This window comes from Oncorhynchus masou, chromosome 30 (genome assembly GCF_036934945.1).
Source record: "Oncorhynchus masou masou isolate Uvic2021 chromosome 30, UVic_Omas_1.1, whole genome shotgun sequence".
NCBI classification, from domain to species: domain Eukaryota; kingdom Metazoa; phylum Chordata; class Actinopteri; order Salmoniformes; family Salmonidae; genus Oncorhynchus; species Oncorhynchus masou.
The window spans coordinates 37,034,091-37,051,441 of NC_088241.1; the positions used below are offsets into that span (position 1 = coordinate 37,034,091).

The 17,351-nt window shown below is 43.9% G+C and overlaps 1 protein-coding gene across 1 annotated transcript in view; it reads left to right on the forward strand.

Annotated features, from left to right (window-relative positions):
• Window positions 1–17,112, forward strand: part of LOC135522599 (ubiquitin-protein ligase E3C-like) — a 40,768-nt gene extending 23,656 nt beyond the window's left edge. Inside the window, exons 20-24 of the mRNA XM_064949024.1 lie at window positions 7,174–7,386; window positions 10,830–11,018; window positions 11,177–11,243; window positions 13,929–14,059; window positions 16,037–17,112. Coding sequence (XP_064805096.1) covers window positions 7,174–7,386; window positions 10,830–11,018; window positions 11,177–11,243; window positions 13,929–14,059; window positions 16,037–16,207 — 771 coding nt within the window. The 3' untranslated portion in view covers window positions 16,208–17,112. The remainder of the gene's footprint in view (window positions 1–7,173; window positions 7,387–10,829; window positions 11,019–11,176; window positions 11,244–13,928; window positions 14,060–16,036) is intronic.
• The last annotated feature ends 239 nt before the right edge of the window (window positions 17,113–17,351 follow it).

Sequence of the window (17,351 nt, forward strand, 5' to 3'; positions counted from 1 at the left end):
CATCTCCCACCTATAGCACACGCTCCAGCAGGTATATCTCTCGAGTCACCCCCAAAACCAATTCTTTCTTTGGCCGCCTCTCCTTTCAGTTCTCTGCTGCCAATGACTGGAACGAACTACAAAAAGCACTGAAACTGGAAACACTTATCTCCCTCACTAGCTTTAAGCACCAACTGTCAGAGCAGCTCACAGATTATTGCACCTGTACATAGCCCACCTATATTTAAGCCCAAACAACTACCTCTTTCCCTACTGTATTTAATTAATTAATTTATTTTGCTCCTTTGCACCCCATTATTTTTATTTCTACTTTGCACATTCTTCCATTGCAAATCTACCATTCCAGTGTTTTACTTGCTATATTGTATTTACTTTGCCACCATGGCCTTTTTTTGCCTTTACCTCCCATCTCACCTCATTTGCTCACATCGTATATAGACATGTTTATACTGTATTATTGACTGTATGTTTGTTTTACTCCATGTGTAACTCTGTGTCGTTGTATGTGTCGAACTGCTTTGCTTTATCTTGGCCAGGTCGCAATTGTAAATGAGAACTTGTTCTCAACTTGCCTACCTGGTTAAATAAAGGTGAAATAAAATAAATAAATAAATAAAAAGGAAAGGGCTGCCGACTGCTAGTGTAGCCTATTACCAGCAACTTCAGGAGCTTAAAGTCAGAATCTGCGAAGGCCAACAGCACTGGGCAGCGGAGGGTTGGGAATAGTTATTGTTCTTCTTCTGGTTAGGCTATATTGTTTTATTTTTAATCGCAGTGCTTAAAGCATTAGACAAGTTCAGTAGGCTAAACATAGTTGATTCTATTCAAACATAGGGTGTGTTTATTATATATGGAAAAATAAACGTTTTAACAGAACACAACAGTCGATTCTTTGACCAATATTTTTTGGAGTCAGGGACAAAAAATATTTTCCATTTAGGCCATTCTAATAAATGTGTGTGCCTACTTATCGCCACGGTCTGTGACATGGTGCAACTTGCACTTGTAGGCCTAGAGTTCTGAAACAATTTGATGGTGAAACTTCAAATTGCAATGTGAAGCAATTCAGTCATTCTTGAAAGTCAAGACAATCCTTGTCTTGCAAAAGCATTTTTTTTATTTAAATTTTTGAATAAATGGATATTGCAAGCAGTGTGCATTTAGAATTAAATGTTGAGTGGAGCTTATAGTTATGTGATAACATCACGTGCCTCGCGTACCTTCAACATTTTTCTGCAATAATAATCTGTTTGAAAAACACAATTTCCATAATTTGTCGCAATAAAGTTGAACAAAAGAAAAATCCACCCCTGGCGAACGGATAAACATTTATTTGATCTTTGGAAAATTTCTCCTGCATCTGCCGTTTCCATTTCAAATGTTTGCGACATTGCATTTGTGGAATAAACCTGGGTCAATGGGAACCTGCCTAATGTCACAGACAATGGAAGAATGAGATGCTAAAGTAGTTGCAGCGGGAACTCAACAATTTAGAAATTAGGGAAGACTCACCCAAGGGTGTAGTTATTATCACCAGGTATCTTCAAGCATTAACGGAAACAACAAGCACCTCTAATGTTGTAATTAGATGGTAAACCAACCAATGTGTGTAAGTAGATGGTAGGTAGGTAAACCGACCAACGTTTGATGAAGTCTAATCAGTTAATGAGATGTGAAATGTAGTCGGCAACACCGCGCTCCAGTACTTCAGGGAGGGGGTTCTGGCCTGCCCTCTTGTGGTCCTTCTCTGAGGGTCACACTGTACCCCAGACACCAGCAGATCATCTGGGTTTGATCAGAGATCACTACCAATGAGGCTGCCCTAACATTGAATAACAGAGGTATAGTACAGGGACAAGGCTGATTCACTATAACATGTTATGGTTGTTAGTATTTCAACTTGACTTCATATCTAACAAAGGTGTTTGGTGTCCTTGATAATTATTATTTTATGTCCAAGAATGTGACCAGTTTGAATGGAATAAGCTATAGAGCTTGAACCCGAGTTTGGTTTATTTACCCTACAGCATGTGCTGTAGATGGCTTTGTTTTCCCTTCCCCCTTTTCCCCTCCCTGATGGCACAATTTATTAGAGCCTAATGTTTTTAAATGTTCAATGCATGTGCTGGCGGATTGTTTATCGAGATGCTGTGAGGGTGAGTGTGTGTGTGTGAGTCGGAAGAGGGGTCATCTCATTCTCAACGGGAGAAGAATGACCTCATGACAACCGGCCCCCTCGCAATATGGCCTTCAATTAGCCGGTGATTCTTTCCTCATTGTTTGTGGAGCGATTGCATTTGGCCGGGCCCTAAATCAGCGCCAGCCCCCCGCCATCAGGGACATAAATAAGCGGTCAAAGCATGTGGTAATAGCATTTTGATCTGAAAGTCCTCTCTCTCTCTCGCTCTCTCCAAGATGGTCCCGTCCACTCGTCAGAGCACCATAACTCCTCCTGGGCTTTGGCCCTAAATAGCACCCTATTCCCTTTTATAGTGCACTACTTTTGACCAGTCATATGGGCCCTTGTCAAAGTAGTGCACTACATAGGGCTTTAGGGTGCCATTTGGGTCTAGGCCTGGTCTCTCTCTGTATTCGTCCCACTATGAAATGGCCAGTCAGCTGCTAGCAGCATGCCCTGGTTCCCCCTCCCCGCTCACTACAGCTAATGGCTCAGGCAATAAAGGTGGGGGATATTATTTAGAATTTGGCTTTCAATTAACCCTACCTAAAGTTCTCTCTTTCTCCATAAATATGGGCTTGTGAGTGCTCGTTTGAGTGGTATATTGATATTTGTTTTAGTGCTGTTATTGGCGATGAACTGGGAGGAAAGATGGAACTGTTATAGATTAGGATTGCATCACTGCTGCGCTGAGATGCGTGGTACACACACCAGGGCCTATGGGACACAGGAGATTAATATAGTTAATGAATGGCCTCCCGGCCTGCCATTGTTGTGGAGGTAATGTATTGTCGTCAGGAGTGGGCCTGTTTGGGGTACTCACTGAAATGGGATTGGACATCACAATACAATATGGGCTATCGCTCTTCCTAACTTGTCCTCCCAACTGACATGTATAAAGGTTGACTCCACAAACAGAAACCACATAACATTACAGACCACATGAGTATATAATGAGAATGAAAGCATATTGAATTCGCATAGCCTTCAGTATTGTATCTCTCCAGCATCTGGATTCTAAGGCAAGGTTGCTGGTCTCACTGTTCTCTCTGGCATCTAAAAGCAACCGTGCAATGTCCACTAAAAAAGGGCAAATCACCTCAAGTTAATGACAAACCAAATTATTGAGTTGATTTGGTCATGAAAAAAAATATATTCATGTTGCTAAAGTTTGACTGTGTTTGGTTTACAGTTCCTCGTGGCCCATAGACTGATTTCAGAGTGAGGAACCATCCAAGTTGTAAAATACGGAACTTTTTAAGATGCTGTGCCGCCTGGTTGCTGTTTTCCGAGCCCCTCTTCTTCCAGACTCTTTTGTTGGGCTATCAAAGAGAGAGGTCTCCTGTTGCCAGTCTCACAGCTCCACATCACTGTCCAGCCAGGCTCCCAGTAACCTTCAGTAGGACGTGTGGATCAAACTGCCCACCTCCTCTCAAATCAAATCAAATTTTATTTGTCACATACACATGGTTAGCAGATGTTAATGCGAGTGTAGTGAAATGCTTGTGCTTCTAGTTCCGGCAATGCAGTAATAACCAACGAGTAATCTAACCTAACAATTCCACAACTACTACCTTATACACACAAGTGTAAAGGGATAAAGAATATGTACATAAAGATATATGAATGAGTGATGGTACAGAACGTCATAGGCAAGATGCAGTAGATGGTATCGAGTACAGTATATACATATGAGATGAGTAATGTAGGGTATGTAAACATTATATTAAGTGGCATTGTTTAAAGTGGCTAGTGATACATGTATTACATAAAGATGGCAAGATGCAGTAGATGGTATCAAGTACAGTATATACATATGGGATGAGTAATTTAGGGTATGTAAACATTATATTAAGTGGCATTGTTTAAAGTGGCTAGTGATACATTTTTTACATCAATTTCCATTATTAAAGTGAGCTGGAGTTGAGTCAGTATGTTGGCAGCAGCTACTCAATGTTAGTGTTGGCTGTTTAACAGTCTGATGGCCTTGAGATAGAAACTGTTTTTCAGTCTCTCGGTCCCTGCTTTGATGCACCTGTACTGACCTCGCCTTCTGGATGATAGCGGGGTGAACAGGCAGTGGCTCGGGTGGTTGTTGTCCTTGATGATCTTTATGGCCTTCCTGTGACATCGGGTGGTGTAGGTGTCCTGGAGGGCAGGTAGTTTGCCCCCGGTGATGCGTTGTGCAGACCTCACTACCCTCTGGAGAGCCTTACGGTTATGGGCGGAGCAGTTGCTGTACCAGGCGGTGATACAGCCCGACAGGATGCTCTCAATTGTGCATCTGTAGAAGTTTGTGAGTGCTTTTGGTGACAAGCCACATTTCTTCAGCCTCCTGAGGTTGAAGAGGCACTGCTGTGCCTCCTTCACAACGCTGTCTGTGTGTGTGGACCAATTCAGTTTGTCCGTGATGTGTACGCCGAGGAACTTTAAAACTTACTACCCTCTCTACTACTGTCCCGTCGATGTGGGTAGGGGGGTGCTCCCTCTGCTGTTTCCTGAAGTCCACAATCATCTCCTTTGTTTTGTTGACATTGAGTGTGAGGTTATTTTCCTGACACCACACTCCGAGGGCCCTCACCTCCTCCCTGTAGACCGTCTCGTCGTTGTTGGTAATCAAGCCTACCACTGTAGTGTTGTCTGCACACTTGATGATTGAGTTGGAGGCGTGCATGGCCACGCAGTCATGGGTGAACAGGGAGTAGAGGAGAGGGCTCAGAACGCACCCTTGTGGTGCCACAGTGTTGAGGATCAGCGGGGTGGAGATGTTGTTGCCTACCCTCACCACCTGGGAGCGGCCCGTCAGGAAGTCCAGTACCCAGTTGCACAGGGCAGGGTCGAGACCCAGGGCCTCGAGCTTGATGACGAGTTTGGAGGGTACTATGGTGTTAAATGCTGAGCTGTAGTCGATGAACAGCATTCTCACATAGGTATTCCTCTTGTCCAGAGGGGTTAGGGCAGTGTGGTTGAGATTGCGTTGTCTGTGGACCTATTGGGGCGGTAAGCAAATTGGATGTCTAGGGTGTCAGGTAGTGTGGAGGTGATATGGTCCTTGACTAGTCTCTCAAAGCACTTCATGATGATGGAAGGGAGTGCTACGGGGCGGTAGTCGTTTAGCTCAGTTACCTTAGCTTTCTTGGGAACAGGAACAATGGTGGTCCTCTTGAAGCATGTGGGAACAGCAGACTGGGATAAGGATTGATTGAATATGTCCGTAAACACACCAGCCAGCTGGTCTGCGCATGCTCTGAGGACGCGGCTGGGGATGCCATCTGGGCCTGCAGCCTTGCGAGGGTTAACATGTTTAAATGTTTTACTCACGTCGGCTGCAGTGAAGGAGAGTCCGCAGGTTTTGGTAGCGGGCCGTGTCAGTGGCACTGTATTGTCCTCAAAGCGAGCAAAGAATTTATTTAGTCTGTCTGGGAGCAAGACATCCTGGTCCGCGACGGGGCTGGTTTTCTTTTTGTAATCCGTGATTGACTGTAGGCCCTGACACATACCTCTCGTCTCCATTACTCACCCCATCCATCCACCTGGAACACCCACCCTGCCCCCTCATGATAGTGCACTGCACCCAAAAGCCCTGTATTGTTAGCCCTGACCTGCCCTCCAAACTCTCTCAGGGTGGCTGAAGTTTTGTGTGTTTGTTTGCACCCCTCCCTCACCCTCCTCTGTCCTCCCTAGTGCCTTTCCTCATTGATCTACCCGGTCGGACTAAAAGTTCCCCTTCAGAGGTGTCCAGGTTGCACCCCTGATTGATAGTGATGCGTTTGAAAGGCATTATATTTTGATTGATTCTTAATGTTGTAAATTAAGGGATTTATTTGGCAGCTAACAGAAGGCAACCTGCAATGTTGTCGGGCGTTTATTCTCCCTGATGGCGCCGCGATCTGTTTTAATTGCGTTGCCACTGCACTCACTTATATTAAAAGGGGACGACGGTCCATAATTAATCAGTTTTATCCCGAGTCATTTTGGCACAATTTCTGGCAATAAACACCCATAAATAAAGCGACCGAAAAAATGAAATATATACCACAGATTTTTACTCTTCCCCCATACAGGTCTACTTATTGCCACCTCTTCCCGGCACTGTGTTGTTATTGATAGGTTTCAAGGGGGCACGAGGCACATATGGTCAGGGATTTCGTAGAGGCTCCCCGAGAAATGCTGAGTGGATTAATTTGCATAAAAAATAGACTGTGTTTGAAGTTGCCCAATTAACCTGTGTTTAGAAAATAGCCAGGGATTTATGCCTGCCTATGTGTTTTAAGATGCATGCACTATGGAAATGGTGTAGATTTATAATCCATTTAGCTGATGTGGTCAGGATTTTTTTTTAGTGCAATCATTTATAAGGACCTGTATATTTAATGCTTGGAACGGGCTCTTTCTTTAGGACAATCCCAGTACATTAGCTCCCTGTTTTATGAGCCACCTGCTTGGCCATGGTTCTTAATGGCAGCCCAGGTCAAGGATAGAATTGACATTTATAAAGTTTGAAGCGGGCAGATTTGAAAGCCTGTATGTTTTAGACAGATTATGTTCTTGTGTTGCGCTCCTGCGCCGATGCGAACTGATTTACTACGTTAACGCTGTCACATCCGGTGTTCCCGTCACTCTTTTAACAATGCGTTGCGTAATGGTTTATAATTGAAAACTGCAAAGATGGCTCATCTTTATCCATTGTTGTTATTGATTCTTCTCTTCACTGTTCTGCCACTGGTTATGTTAGTCTGATTTGTATGACTTTATCATGGCCTTATTTTTATCATAAGAAATAATATATGCCATTTAGCAGACGCTTTTATCCAAAGCGGTCATCTGCACATATATTTTCGTATGGGTGGCCACAGCTGGAATTGAACCCATGATCCTGGTGTTGGAAGCACCATGCTCTACCAACTGAGCCACACAGGATCACATCATGTTATCGTGACCTTTTGACCAGAGTTAATCTATGACCTTGACCTTTGTTTCCTGTCTCCCTATAGGCCCTGTATGAGAACATGCTGGTGGAGCTGCCATTTGCCAGTTTCTTCCTGTCCAAGCTGCTGGGAACCAGTGCAGACGTGGACATTCACCACCTGGCCTCGCTGGACCCCGAGATGTACCGCAACCTGCTCTTCCTCAAGAGCTACGAGGACGACGTGGAGGACCTGGGACTCAACTTCACCATTGTCAACAACGACCTGGGAGAGGCACAGGTGTGTGTGTGTGCGCGGGTGTGTGTTTTGGGTGGGTGTGTGGGTATCCATGTGTGTTTTGTGGTGGGGTTAAATAATTCACACACTACCACTCTCAGTATTATTCTCTCTATCATCTTTGATTGCCAGTGCCTCTTCTTCATTCGTGCCTGTTTCTGTGGCCTTGTCATTCTGTCCTTCAGTCCCTTTGTCCTGTTCTCTCCTTCTTGTCGGTCTCTAGCTGCCACGCTCCCCGCTCCCTCACTCCCTCTATACGCTCTCCCTGTGAGGTGTTAATAATTCATTTCCCTCACATTGTCTGTATTTGGCGCTGAGAGAGATAAAGCACGTCGCCCGCTCTCGCCCTGACTGCTGCCGTGCAGCGGGGAATAGAAGGCTCTATGTTGACCGTTCCACCAAACGGGCCTTCGAGCAATTATCTCGGAACACGCCTGAGAGGCGCAACTTTTGCCACTTTAGCACGTTCGAGCCTGGCTGATTTGACAGAGCGGGCCTATTCAGTGCCCTCTGGTCCCCCTCACCAGTCTCCCCGGGCTGGGTTAAGCACTCTACCCACTCCGCCTGTTTGCTCAGGGCCTTAGCTTTTCTTATTAGCTCCTCTTTAAACAGGCTTGAACAGTGTTGTTAGAATGTAGCCCGTGTTTGCAAATAGGGCATTGCAAATACAATACCGAAAACAATTTGCGGGAGATTAGGCACACACTCAGAGGCAGACTGGCCTATACATGCCCTCAGGGGATAGTCAAAGCAAGCAAACAAGATATAGACAGCCATTTGCATGCAATACGGTGTGGAGTCAATATGACCTGGAATGGCGTAACGTTACGGATTCAGAATGACCTGTTTGTTGAAAACATTGTAGATTCGATCAGTTTCTGTATTACCTTTTGACTGAAATGTTGTTAAATTAAAGGTAATATATATATGTATATATAGAGGTCGACCTATTAACCGGAATGGCAAATTAATTAGGGCCGATTTCAAGTTTTCATAACAATCGGAAATCGGTATTTTTGGACACCGATTTGGCAGATTCTTTTTTACATTCATTTTGTATTTTTTACACCTTTATTTAATCTTTATTAAACTAGGCAAGTCAGTTAAGAACACATTCTTATTTTCAATGACGGCCTAGGAACGGTGGGTTAACTGCCTCGTTCAGGGGCAGAACGACAGATGTTCAACTTGTCAGCTCGGGGGATTCAATCTTGCAACCTTACAGTTAACTAGTCCAACGCTCTAACCACCTGCCTCTCATTGCACTCCACGAAGAGCCTGCCTGTTACGTGAATGCAGTAAGAAGCCAAGGTAAGTTGCTAGCTAGCATTAAACTTATCTTGTAAAAAACAATCAATCATAATCACTAGTTAACTACACATGGTTGATGATATTACTAGTTTATCTAGCGTGTCCTGCGTTGCATATAATCTATGCGCTGCGTATCATTGCTCCAATGTGTACCTAATCATAAACATCAATGCCTTTCTTAAAATCAATACACAGAATTATATATTTTTAAACCTGCATATTTAGCTAAAAGAAATCCAGGTTAGCAGGCAATATTAACCAGGTGAAATTGTGTCACTTCTCTTGCGTTCATTGAACGCAGAGTCAGTGTATATGCAATAGTTTGCGCCACCTAATTTGCCAGAATGTTACGTAATTATAACATAACATTGAAGGTTGTGCAATGTAACAGGAATATTTAGACTTATGGATGCCACCCGTTAGATAAAATACGGAAGGGTTCCGTATTTCCCTGAAAGAATAAACGTCTTGTTTTCGAGATGATAGTTTACGGATTCGACCATATTAATGACCAAAGGCTCGTATTTCTGTGTGTTATTATGTTATAACTAAGTCTATGATTTGATAGAGCAGTCTGACTGAGCGGTGGTAGGCAGCAGCAGGCTCGTAAGCATTCATTCAAACAGCACTTTTGTGCGTTTTGCCAGCAGCTCTTCGTTGTGTGTCAAGCATTGCGCTGTTTATGACTTCAAGCCTATCAACTCCCGAGATTAGGCTGGTGTAACCGATGTGAAATGGCTAGCTAGTTAGCAGGGTGTGTGCTAATAGCGTTTCAAACGTCACTTGCTCTGAGACTTGAAGTGGTTGTTCCCCTTGCTCTGCATGGGTAACGTTGCTTTGAGGGTGGCTGTTGTCGTTGTTATTCTGGTTCGAGCCCAGGTAGGAGCGAGGAGAGGGACGGAAGCTATACTCTTACACTGGCAATACTAAAATGCCTATAAGAACATCCAATAGTCAAAGGTTAATGAAATACAAATGGTATAGAGGGAAATAGTCCTATAATTCCTATAATAACTACAACCTAAAACTTCTTACTTGGGAATATTGAAGACTCATGTTAAAAGGAACCACCAGCTTTCATATGTTCTCATGTTCTGAGTAAGGAACTTAAACGTTAGCTTTCTTACATGGCACATATTGCACTTTTACTTTCTTCTCCAACACTTTGTTTTTGCATTATTTAAACCAAATTGAACATGTTTCATTATTTATTTGAGGCTAAATTGATTTTATTGATGTATTATATTAAGTTAAAATAAGTGTTCATTCAGTATTGTTGTAACAGTCATTATAACAGAAATTAAAAAATTGTCAGATTAATCGGTATCAGGTTTTTTTTGGTCCTCCAATAATCGTTATTGGTATCGCTGTTGAAAAATCATAATCGGTTGACCTCTAGTAATATAGATACCTTCTACAGAAGGGGTTTATTACTGGGAAGTATCTTACAACGATGTACAATAAGAAAGAGCAAGCTGCCTATAGCTGACTAAAGTACCCTTTTGTGGTACTTAATTTTCTCTTTAACCCACTTTGTAGAGCAAACATTTTGCAGGGGGGACATGCCCCCGCACCCCCTTAGCTGTCAAGTATTCACATTATTGAAAATGGTTACGATTTTTGGGAACACAATGATTTTAAAAGTATCATAAGCTCCAAAATTATCTGGATTATTTCACTGATTATTTTGTCCTAACTCCTCCAAAACCATTCAATCGACTTGAATCGAACTGGTCCTTATCCATAGCGCACTGTCCCATCTTAGGCCTGCGAAACCGACACCTGGGTCCCTTAGCCTCATCAGCGATTTCTCCCCTTGCTCCACTGGTACCCTCAAACAAGCTGTTTGGGCCTAAACACTCTAAAGAGCTAGTCTTGTGTTCAGCATTCTTGAGAGTATGCCTCCATTGACACAATAATATTACATGCTCCACTACCAAATTCCTACTTTGCATTTTGCTCAACATTTGATTGACACTTTACCTGTGAACCCACGCCCAGACTCTGTTTTCAAATTGAGAAAGGAATACCCTCAGTAAAATGTGTTCAGGGTGACATGTTCCCTCTCTCTCCTGGTTGCTTTCTACGTGGCTGTGTGATAAATGCCTGTATGTCTTACGGGTTCTTTCTTACAGGTGGTTGAGCTGAAGCCGGGAGGGAAGGACATCCCTGTGTCCACGGCCAACAGGATAGCATACATCCATTTAGTGGCTGATTACCGACTTAACAAACAGATCAGGCCCCACTGCCTGGCCTTCAGACAGGGCCTGGCCAACGTGGTAAACCTGGAGTGGCTGCGCATGTTTGACCAGCAGGAGATCCAGGTAACTTGGATTTTCACTCGGTTGGCAAAATTACCAGGATTACTGGAAATTCTCTGAATTTTGGGAAAATTGCCTGAATTTTGCAACTCTATTCACATTACTTGCACACATAAAGATACATTTCTAATTATTCATCAATCTTTGCTATCCCACTACAGGTTTTGATATCTGGAGCGCATGTGCCCATTTGCCTTGACGACCTGAAGACGTTTACAAACTACTCAGGTATGATCGCATAAACCATCCATAATAAAACTTTATTGTAAGAAACCAAACTACTTAGGCTCAGTCATAATGGTGAAAATTATATCGAAGTGATACTCAGTTACTAGTAGTAGGAGTAACTGCTTTTGTCATTTTAATGTGTTGACCACCCCTCATCACTGTCAAACGCTCCCTAAAAACACTTCAGCGAGCAGGCCTTTCTAATCGACCTGGCCCGGTTATCCTGGAAGGATATTGACCTCTTTCCGTCAGTAGAGGATGCCTGGTTATTCTTTAAAAGTGCTTTCCTCACCATCTTAAATAAGCATGCCCCATTCAAAAAATGTAGAACCAGGAACAGATATAGCCCTTGGTTCACCCCAGACTGCCCTTGACCAGCACAAAAACATCCTGTGGTGTACTGCATTAGCATCGAAAAGCCCCCGCGATATGCAACTTTTCAGGGAAGTTAGGAACCAAAATACACAGGCAGTTTGAAAAAGATAGCCTTGGCTTTCCTAACAGAAATTTGCATCCTGTAGCACAAACTCTAAAAGGTTTTGGGACACTGAAAAGACCATGGAGAATAAGAGCACCTCCTCCCAGCTGCCCACTGCACTGAGGCTAGGAAACACTGTCACCACCGATAAATCCACGATAATTGAGAATTTCACTAAGCATTTCTGCTGGCCATGCTTTCCACCTGGCTACCCCTACCCCAGCCAACGGTCTTGCACCCCCCACAGCAACTTGCCCAGCCCTTCCCCATTTCTCATTCACCCAAATCCAAACAGCTTATGTTCTGAAAGAGCGGCAAAATCTGTACCCCTACAAATCAGCCGGGATAGACAATCTAGACCCCCTCTTTCTAAAATTATCTGCGGAAATTGTTGCAACCCCTATTACTAGCCTGTTCAACCTCTTTCATATCGTTTGAGATCCCCAAAGATTGGAAAGCTGCTGCGGTCATCTCCCTCTTCAAAGGGGGAGACACTCTAGACCCAAACTGCTACAGACCTATATCTATCCTACCCTGCCTTTTTAAGGGCTTTGAAAGCCAACTGAACAAACAGATCACCGACCATTTCGAATCCCACCGTACTTTCTCCGCTATGCAATCTGGTTTCCAAGCTGGTCATGGGTGCACCACAGCCACGCTCAAGGTATTAAAGAATATCATAACCGCCATTGATAACAGACAATACTGTGCAGCTGTATACATCGACCTGGCCAAGGCATTCGACTCTGTCAATCACCACATTCTTATCGGCAGACTCAACAGCCTTGGTTTCTCAAATGACTGCCTCACCTGGTTCACCAACTACGTCTCAGATAGAGTTCAATGTGTCAAGTCGGGTGCCTGTTGCCCGGACCTCTGGCAGTCTCTATGAGGGTGCCACTGGGTTCAATTCTCGTGCCGACTCTCTGCTCTGTATACATCAATGATGTCGCTCTTACTGCTGTTGATTCTCTGATCCACCTCTACGCAGACGACACCATTCTGTATACTTCTGGCCCTCCTTTGGACACTGTTAACTAACCTCCAGACAAGCTTCAATGCCATACAACTCTCCTTCCGTGGCCTCCAACTGCTCGCAACAAAGCCTTTCGCAACAAAGCCTCCTTCACTCATGCTGCCAAACATACCCTAGTAAAACTGACTATCCTGCCGATCCTTGACTTTGGCGATGTCATTTAAAAAATAGCCTCCAACACTCTACTCAGCAAATTGGATGCAGTCTATCACAGTACCATCCATTTTGTCACCAAAGCCCCATATACTACCCACCACTGCGACCTGTATGCTCTCGTTGGCTGGCCCTTGGTTCATATTCGTCGTCAAACCCACTGGCTCCAGGTCATCTATAAGCCTTTGCTAGGTAAAGCCTCACCTTATCTCAACTCACTGGTCACCATAGCAGCACCCACCCGTAGCACGCACTCCAGAAGGTATATTTCACTGGTCACCACCAAAGCCAATTCCTCCTTTGGTCGCCTTCCAGTTCTTTGCTGCCAATGACTGGAACGAACTGCATTGATCACTGAAGCTGGAGACTCATATCTCCCTCACTAACTTTAAGCACCAGCTGTCAGAGCAGCTCACAGGTCACTGCACCTGTACATAACCCATCTGTAAATAGCCTATCCAACTACCTTATTCCCATACTGTTATATATTTTTCTCCTTTGCACGCCAGTATCTCTACTTGGACATTGATCTTCTGCACATCTATCACTTCAGTATTTTGAATTGCTATATTGTAATTATTTCGCCACTATGGCCTATTTATTGTCTTACCTTCCATATCCTACCTCATTTGCACACACTGTAAATAGACTTTATATTGTATTATTGACTGGGTTTGTTTATTCCATGTGTAACTCTGTTGTTTGTGTCGCACTGCTTTGCTTTATCTTGGCTAGGTTGCAGTTGTAAATGAGAACTTGTTCTCAACTAGCCTACCTGGTTAAATAAAGGTGAAATTGAAAAAAGGAGGATTTCCATAGAGCTAACTGTCAAGCTTTCCTGTCACGTTCATGGGCCAGGTGGCCTAGTCGTGGGATACGTTTGCTCTCTAAAGAATGTATGGTTCACTGGCACGTGTGGTGGTCGAGATGGTATGACTGGCATGACAACTACCTCTGTCTGCCAGCCATTTACAGGTGTTTTTTTTTATATAGTCCTTTCTCTGTCCCTCTTCTCCAGGTGGTTACACTGCTACCCACCCTGTCATTACCATATTCTGGGAGGTGGTCGAGAGCTTCACCGATGAAGAGAAACGCAAGCTGCTCAAGTTTGTCACCAGTTGCTCGCGGCCTCCTCTCCTGGGCTTCAAGGTGAGGGTTGACCAAACGTTCACTATGTCAGTTTGTTCCTGCGCCCGTTTTATTTTCTACCCTCCGTCTGGTGTTGTTGATTGTAGCCGGTGCTATCAGGGGTTTAACCAAACACTGAGTACCAAATGGCACCCTATTTCCTATCTAATGCACACATTGACCAAAAGTAGTGCACTATTTAGGGAGCCATTTGGGACTTAACCGCAGAGAAAGGCCAGCACTATGGAGTGTTCGCTGTTCTAATGGGCATGTAATGAAAATACCTGTCCTGATGACACCCTCTGATGAACATTTTCAAATTGGGAATAGTGATAAGACTCCTAAGGCTCCCTGGTTCATGCTTATCTTATCCTGCACTGTGGTTTTACAGCCCATCTCTGGATTATTAGCACTGTTGGCTCGTGAGTAGTAGTGAAGTTAGTTTCACATTATTGATAATGATTTCCTCTTTCTTTAGTTGGGCACATGGTATAACCCCAGAATGAATATACTAGTTTTTAATAGCCGACCCCAAAAACTAGCACCAAAACATTGCTTTAACATCATTGAAAACTGTTTGTTTCCAAAATGACTTCAGCCAAGCGCTGAATCCTGTGCTGAAATGTTGGAATTGCTTTTATCGGAATTACCATTATCGTGTCATCAGCTGCTGATTCCTCCAATCGAGAGCCGTTTCACTTTCCTAATGACTTGATTTATAGGGACACTAAAACGGTTGGAAATGGAAAAGAGAGCAATGCTGAAATCCATTAGGACTTTTATATACACACCTTACTTAGGATAACCAGCTGTAATTGTCATATGATTGGTTTTATTACTGTTTGTTGCCGTCTTTAGTTAAGAATACTTAAGTACTCGCACAGTGGGGAGAGAGAAGAGGGTAAGGGTGGGAACACTCCTAAAAATCTCCCTTGGTGGCTTAGGAAGGAGGGCTGGAGAGCTCCCCCTTGTTTAATGAATTTGACATTGGGGAGTGTGTGGATGGGATGTCCTTGCCCTTCCCGGTTTCTTCCCCACTCCCGGTCTCCTCCTGATCTCCTCTCTGGGCCCGGAGAGGGGACGATGATGGTGATTGGTGGGGTGGGGGGCGGGGCGGGGAGCGGCCCCTGACCCTAACCCTGGGCCCGTGCCAGCCCAGCCTTAATTAGCTGCCGTAAACGTCCCAAAGATTCATTAGTGGAGAAATAGCTCTTTCATGAGAAGCCATTTAAAAAGATGATGGATAGCCTCTTTTTCCAGAATGATCGCTTCCATAATGACACTTTCTCAATAAGCAACGATAGTTTAATAAGATAATTGTCCGAAAAATGGCGTCGTTACCGCCGAGCCCCCCAGGAACCATTTAACCAGGCTGGTACAGGCGCTGAACCCCACGCCACGCTCCTAATCTTTAAATAGCTATAGAGCGGCTGGACGTTAGAAACAGAAAGGATGATTCCTGTGGATTCTAATGGAAACCGTCAATGTGTGCGCTCCAAATGGCACCTATTCCCTATATAGTGCACTACTTTTGACCAGGGACCATAGGAAAACCCATAGGGCTCTGGTCAAAAGTAGTGTACTATATAGGGAATAGGGTGCCATTTGGGATGCGGACAGTGTCTTGGCCTGGATGATGTGAGTGGAGATGGCCTGGCCTCATCACCAGAAAGTGTAATTTTATAAAGAGCCAGACTGAAAACATGAAATTACCATTTGCTACACTTGCTCAGCATCGAAGTGTCACACTCGGTCTCCTTCAAACATAACAGACTATTTTAATTGTATATCCACGCTTTTTTCACAGCTTATCACATTTATATCCTGATGTGGCTTGTAATTAATTATTTTGTCCAGAAAAAAAACTGTTGTATCACTAGTGTTATGCCAAATGTGTGGTACATCAGTTGTATGAATTTAATGTATACAGGGCCTCCGTTGCCCTATGAACCTCTAGTTTGACACAGTTCTCCCTCCCCATCTCACCCATATTTCCAGGAACTGTACCCAGCTTTCTGCATCCATAACGGGGGGAATGACCTAGAGCGCCTGCCCACAGCTTCCACCTGCATGAACCTGCTTAAGCTGCCCGAGTTCTGCGACCAGCACCTGATGAGGAACAAGCTTCTGTACGCCATTGAGTCCTCCGCAGGCTTCGAGCTCAGCTGAGGGGGGGGATGTCTGTGTCTTACTCCCTGCAACCACTGATTCAATTGACATGGACAGGCCAGAGAAGACTTCCTGTTGAGAGCGAGAGAATGAACATGATGAACTGATATCTCTCTTTGACTGTGTGTAGAACAGAAACGGGGGTGAAGGGATTGTCACCCAAGAGTGGGACGAGGAAAGAATGGAGGGGGTGAGCGCAGAATGTTTTGGTTTTAAAGTAACTTACATGTGTATTCAAAATCCCCAAAAGAGCAGCAACAATAGAATCTCGAGGCTGTTTTTTTAAGACTTTGCGCAAAAGAAACAGACAAGATCTACTGTGAGTGTGTCCATGACCCTTCAGCAGAGTGCATTATGAAATAAACGACAATAACAATCGTGTTCACCAAAGATCGAACAGTGCTGTCTGAGGAGGAGAGAGGAACCGGCAATAAGAGGACAGAAATGGGGTGACACACAGGACTGCAGCACTCCTTACACCTCTGTCTCAAGGGCTTTGAGAGGGCCAGCTTGTCTGTTAGGGGCCTGTCCCTAATGGCATCCTATGGCCCTGGCCAAAAGTAGTGAACTATAAAGGGACTTGGGTGCCATTTGGGACACGTTTTCTACTAGAGGTAATATAAACTCACTTAGTTTTGTGATTACTGTAATGATTATTATTAATAGTAATTTCATAACATAAAAATGCAAATGCTTTGGGCAGGCTACTGTGTTGTTTTTCAAGGCAAAGAGAAGAGTATTGCTAAGAGAGTGGACTATTGATTATGGAATATTTGTGAATATGTATATGTGTTTACACCACTCTTGTACGATTCCTTTAATCAGTATTTGTACAGGTTGCTTTTCTTGTGTTTTGAATGAAGGCCTCGTGTTCTTACACACATTAAAGTGAACCATCTATTCTACAGTATGTGCCCTGGCTGCAGTGATTATCCACCTATGGAGCAACAGCTGTGGATGCGTCCCAAATGGCACCCTATTCACTAATTAGTGAATAAGGTGCCATTTGGGGTGGACGCTGTCAAGTTGATAAGGCTAGTGAAACCTGACTATACATGTATCACCAGACTGGAAAAATTTGTCTCTGAATATGATTAAATATGTCTTCTTTTTTTTTGTTGCATTGAACTCCATTTTTTGTTGC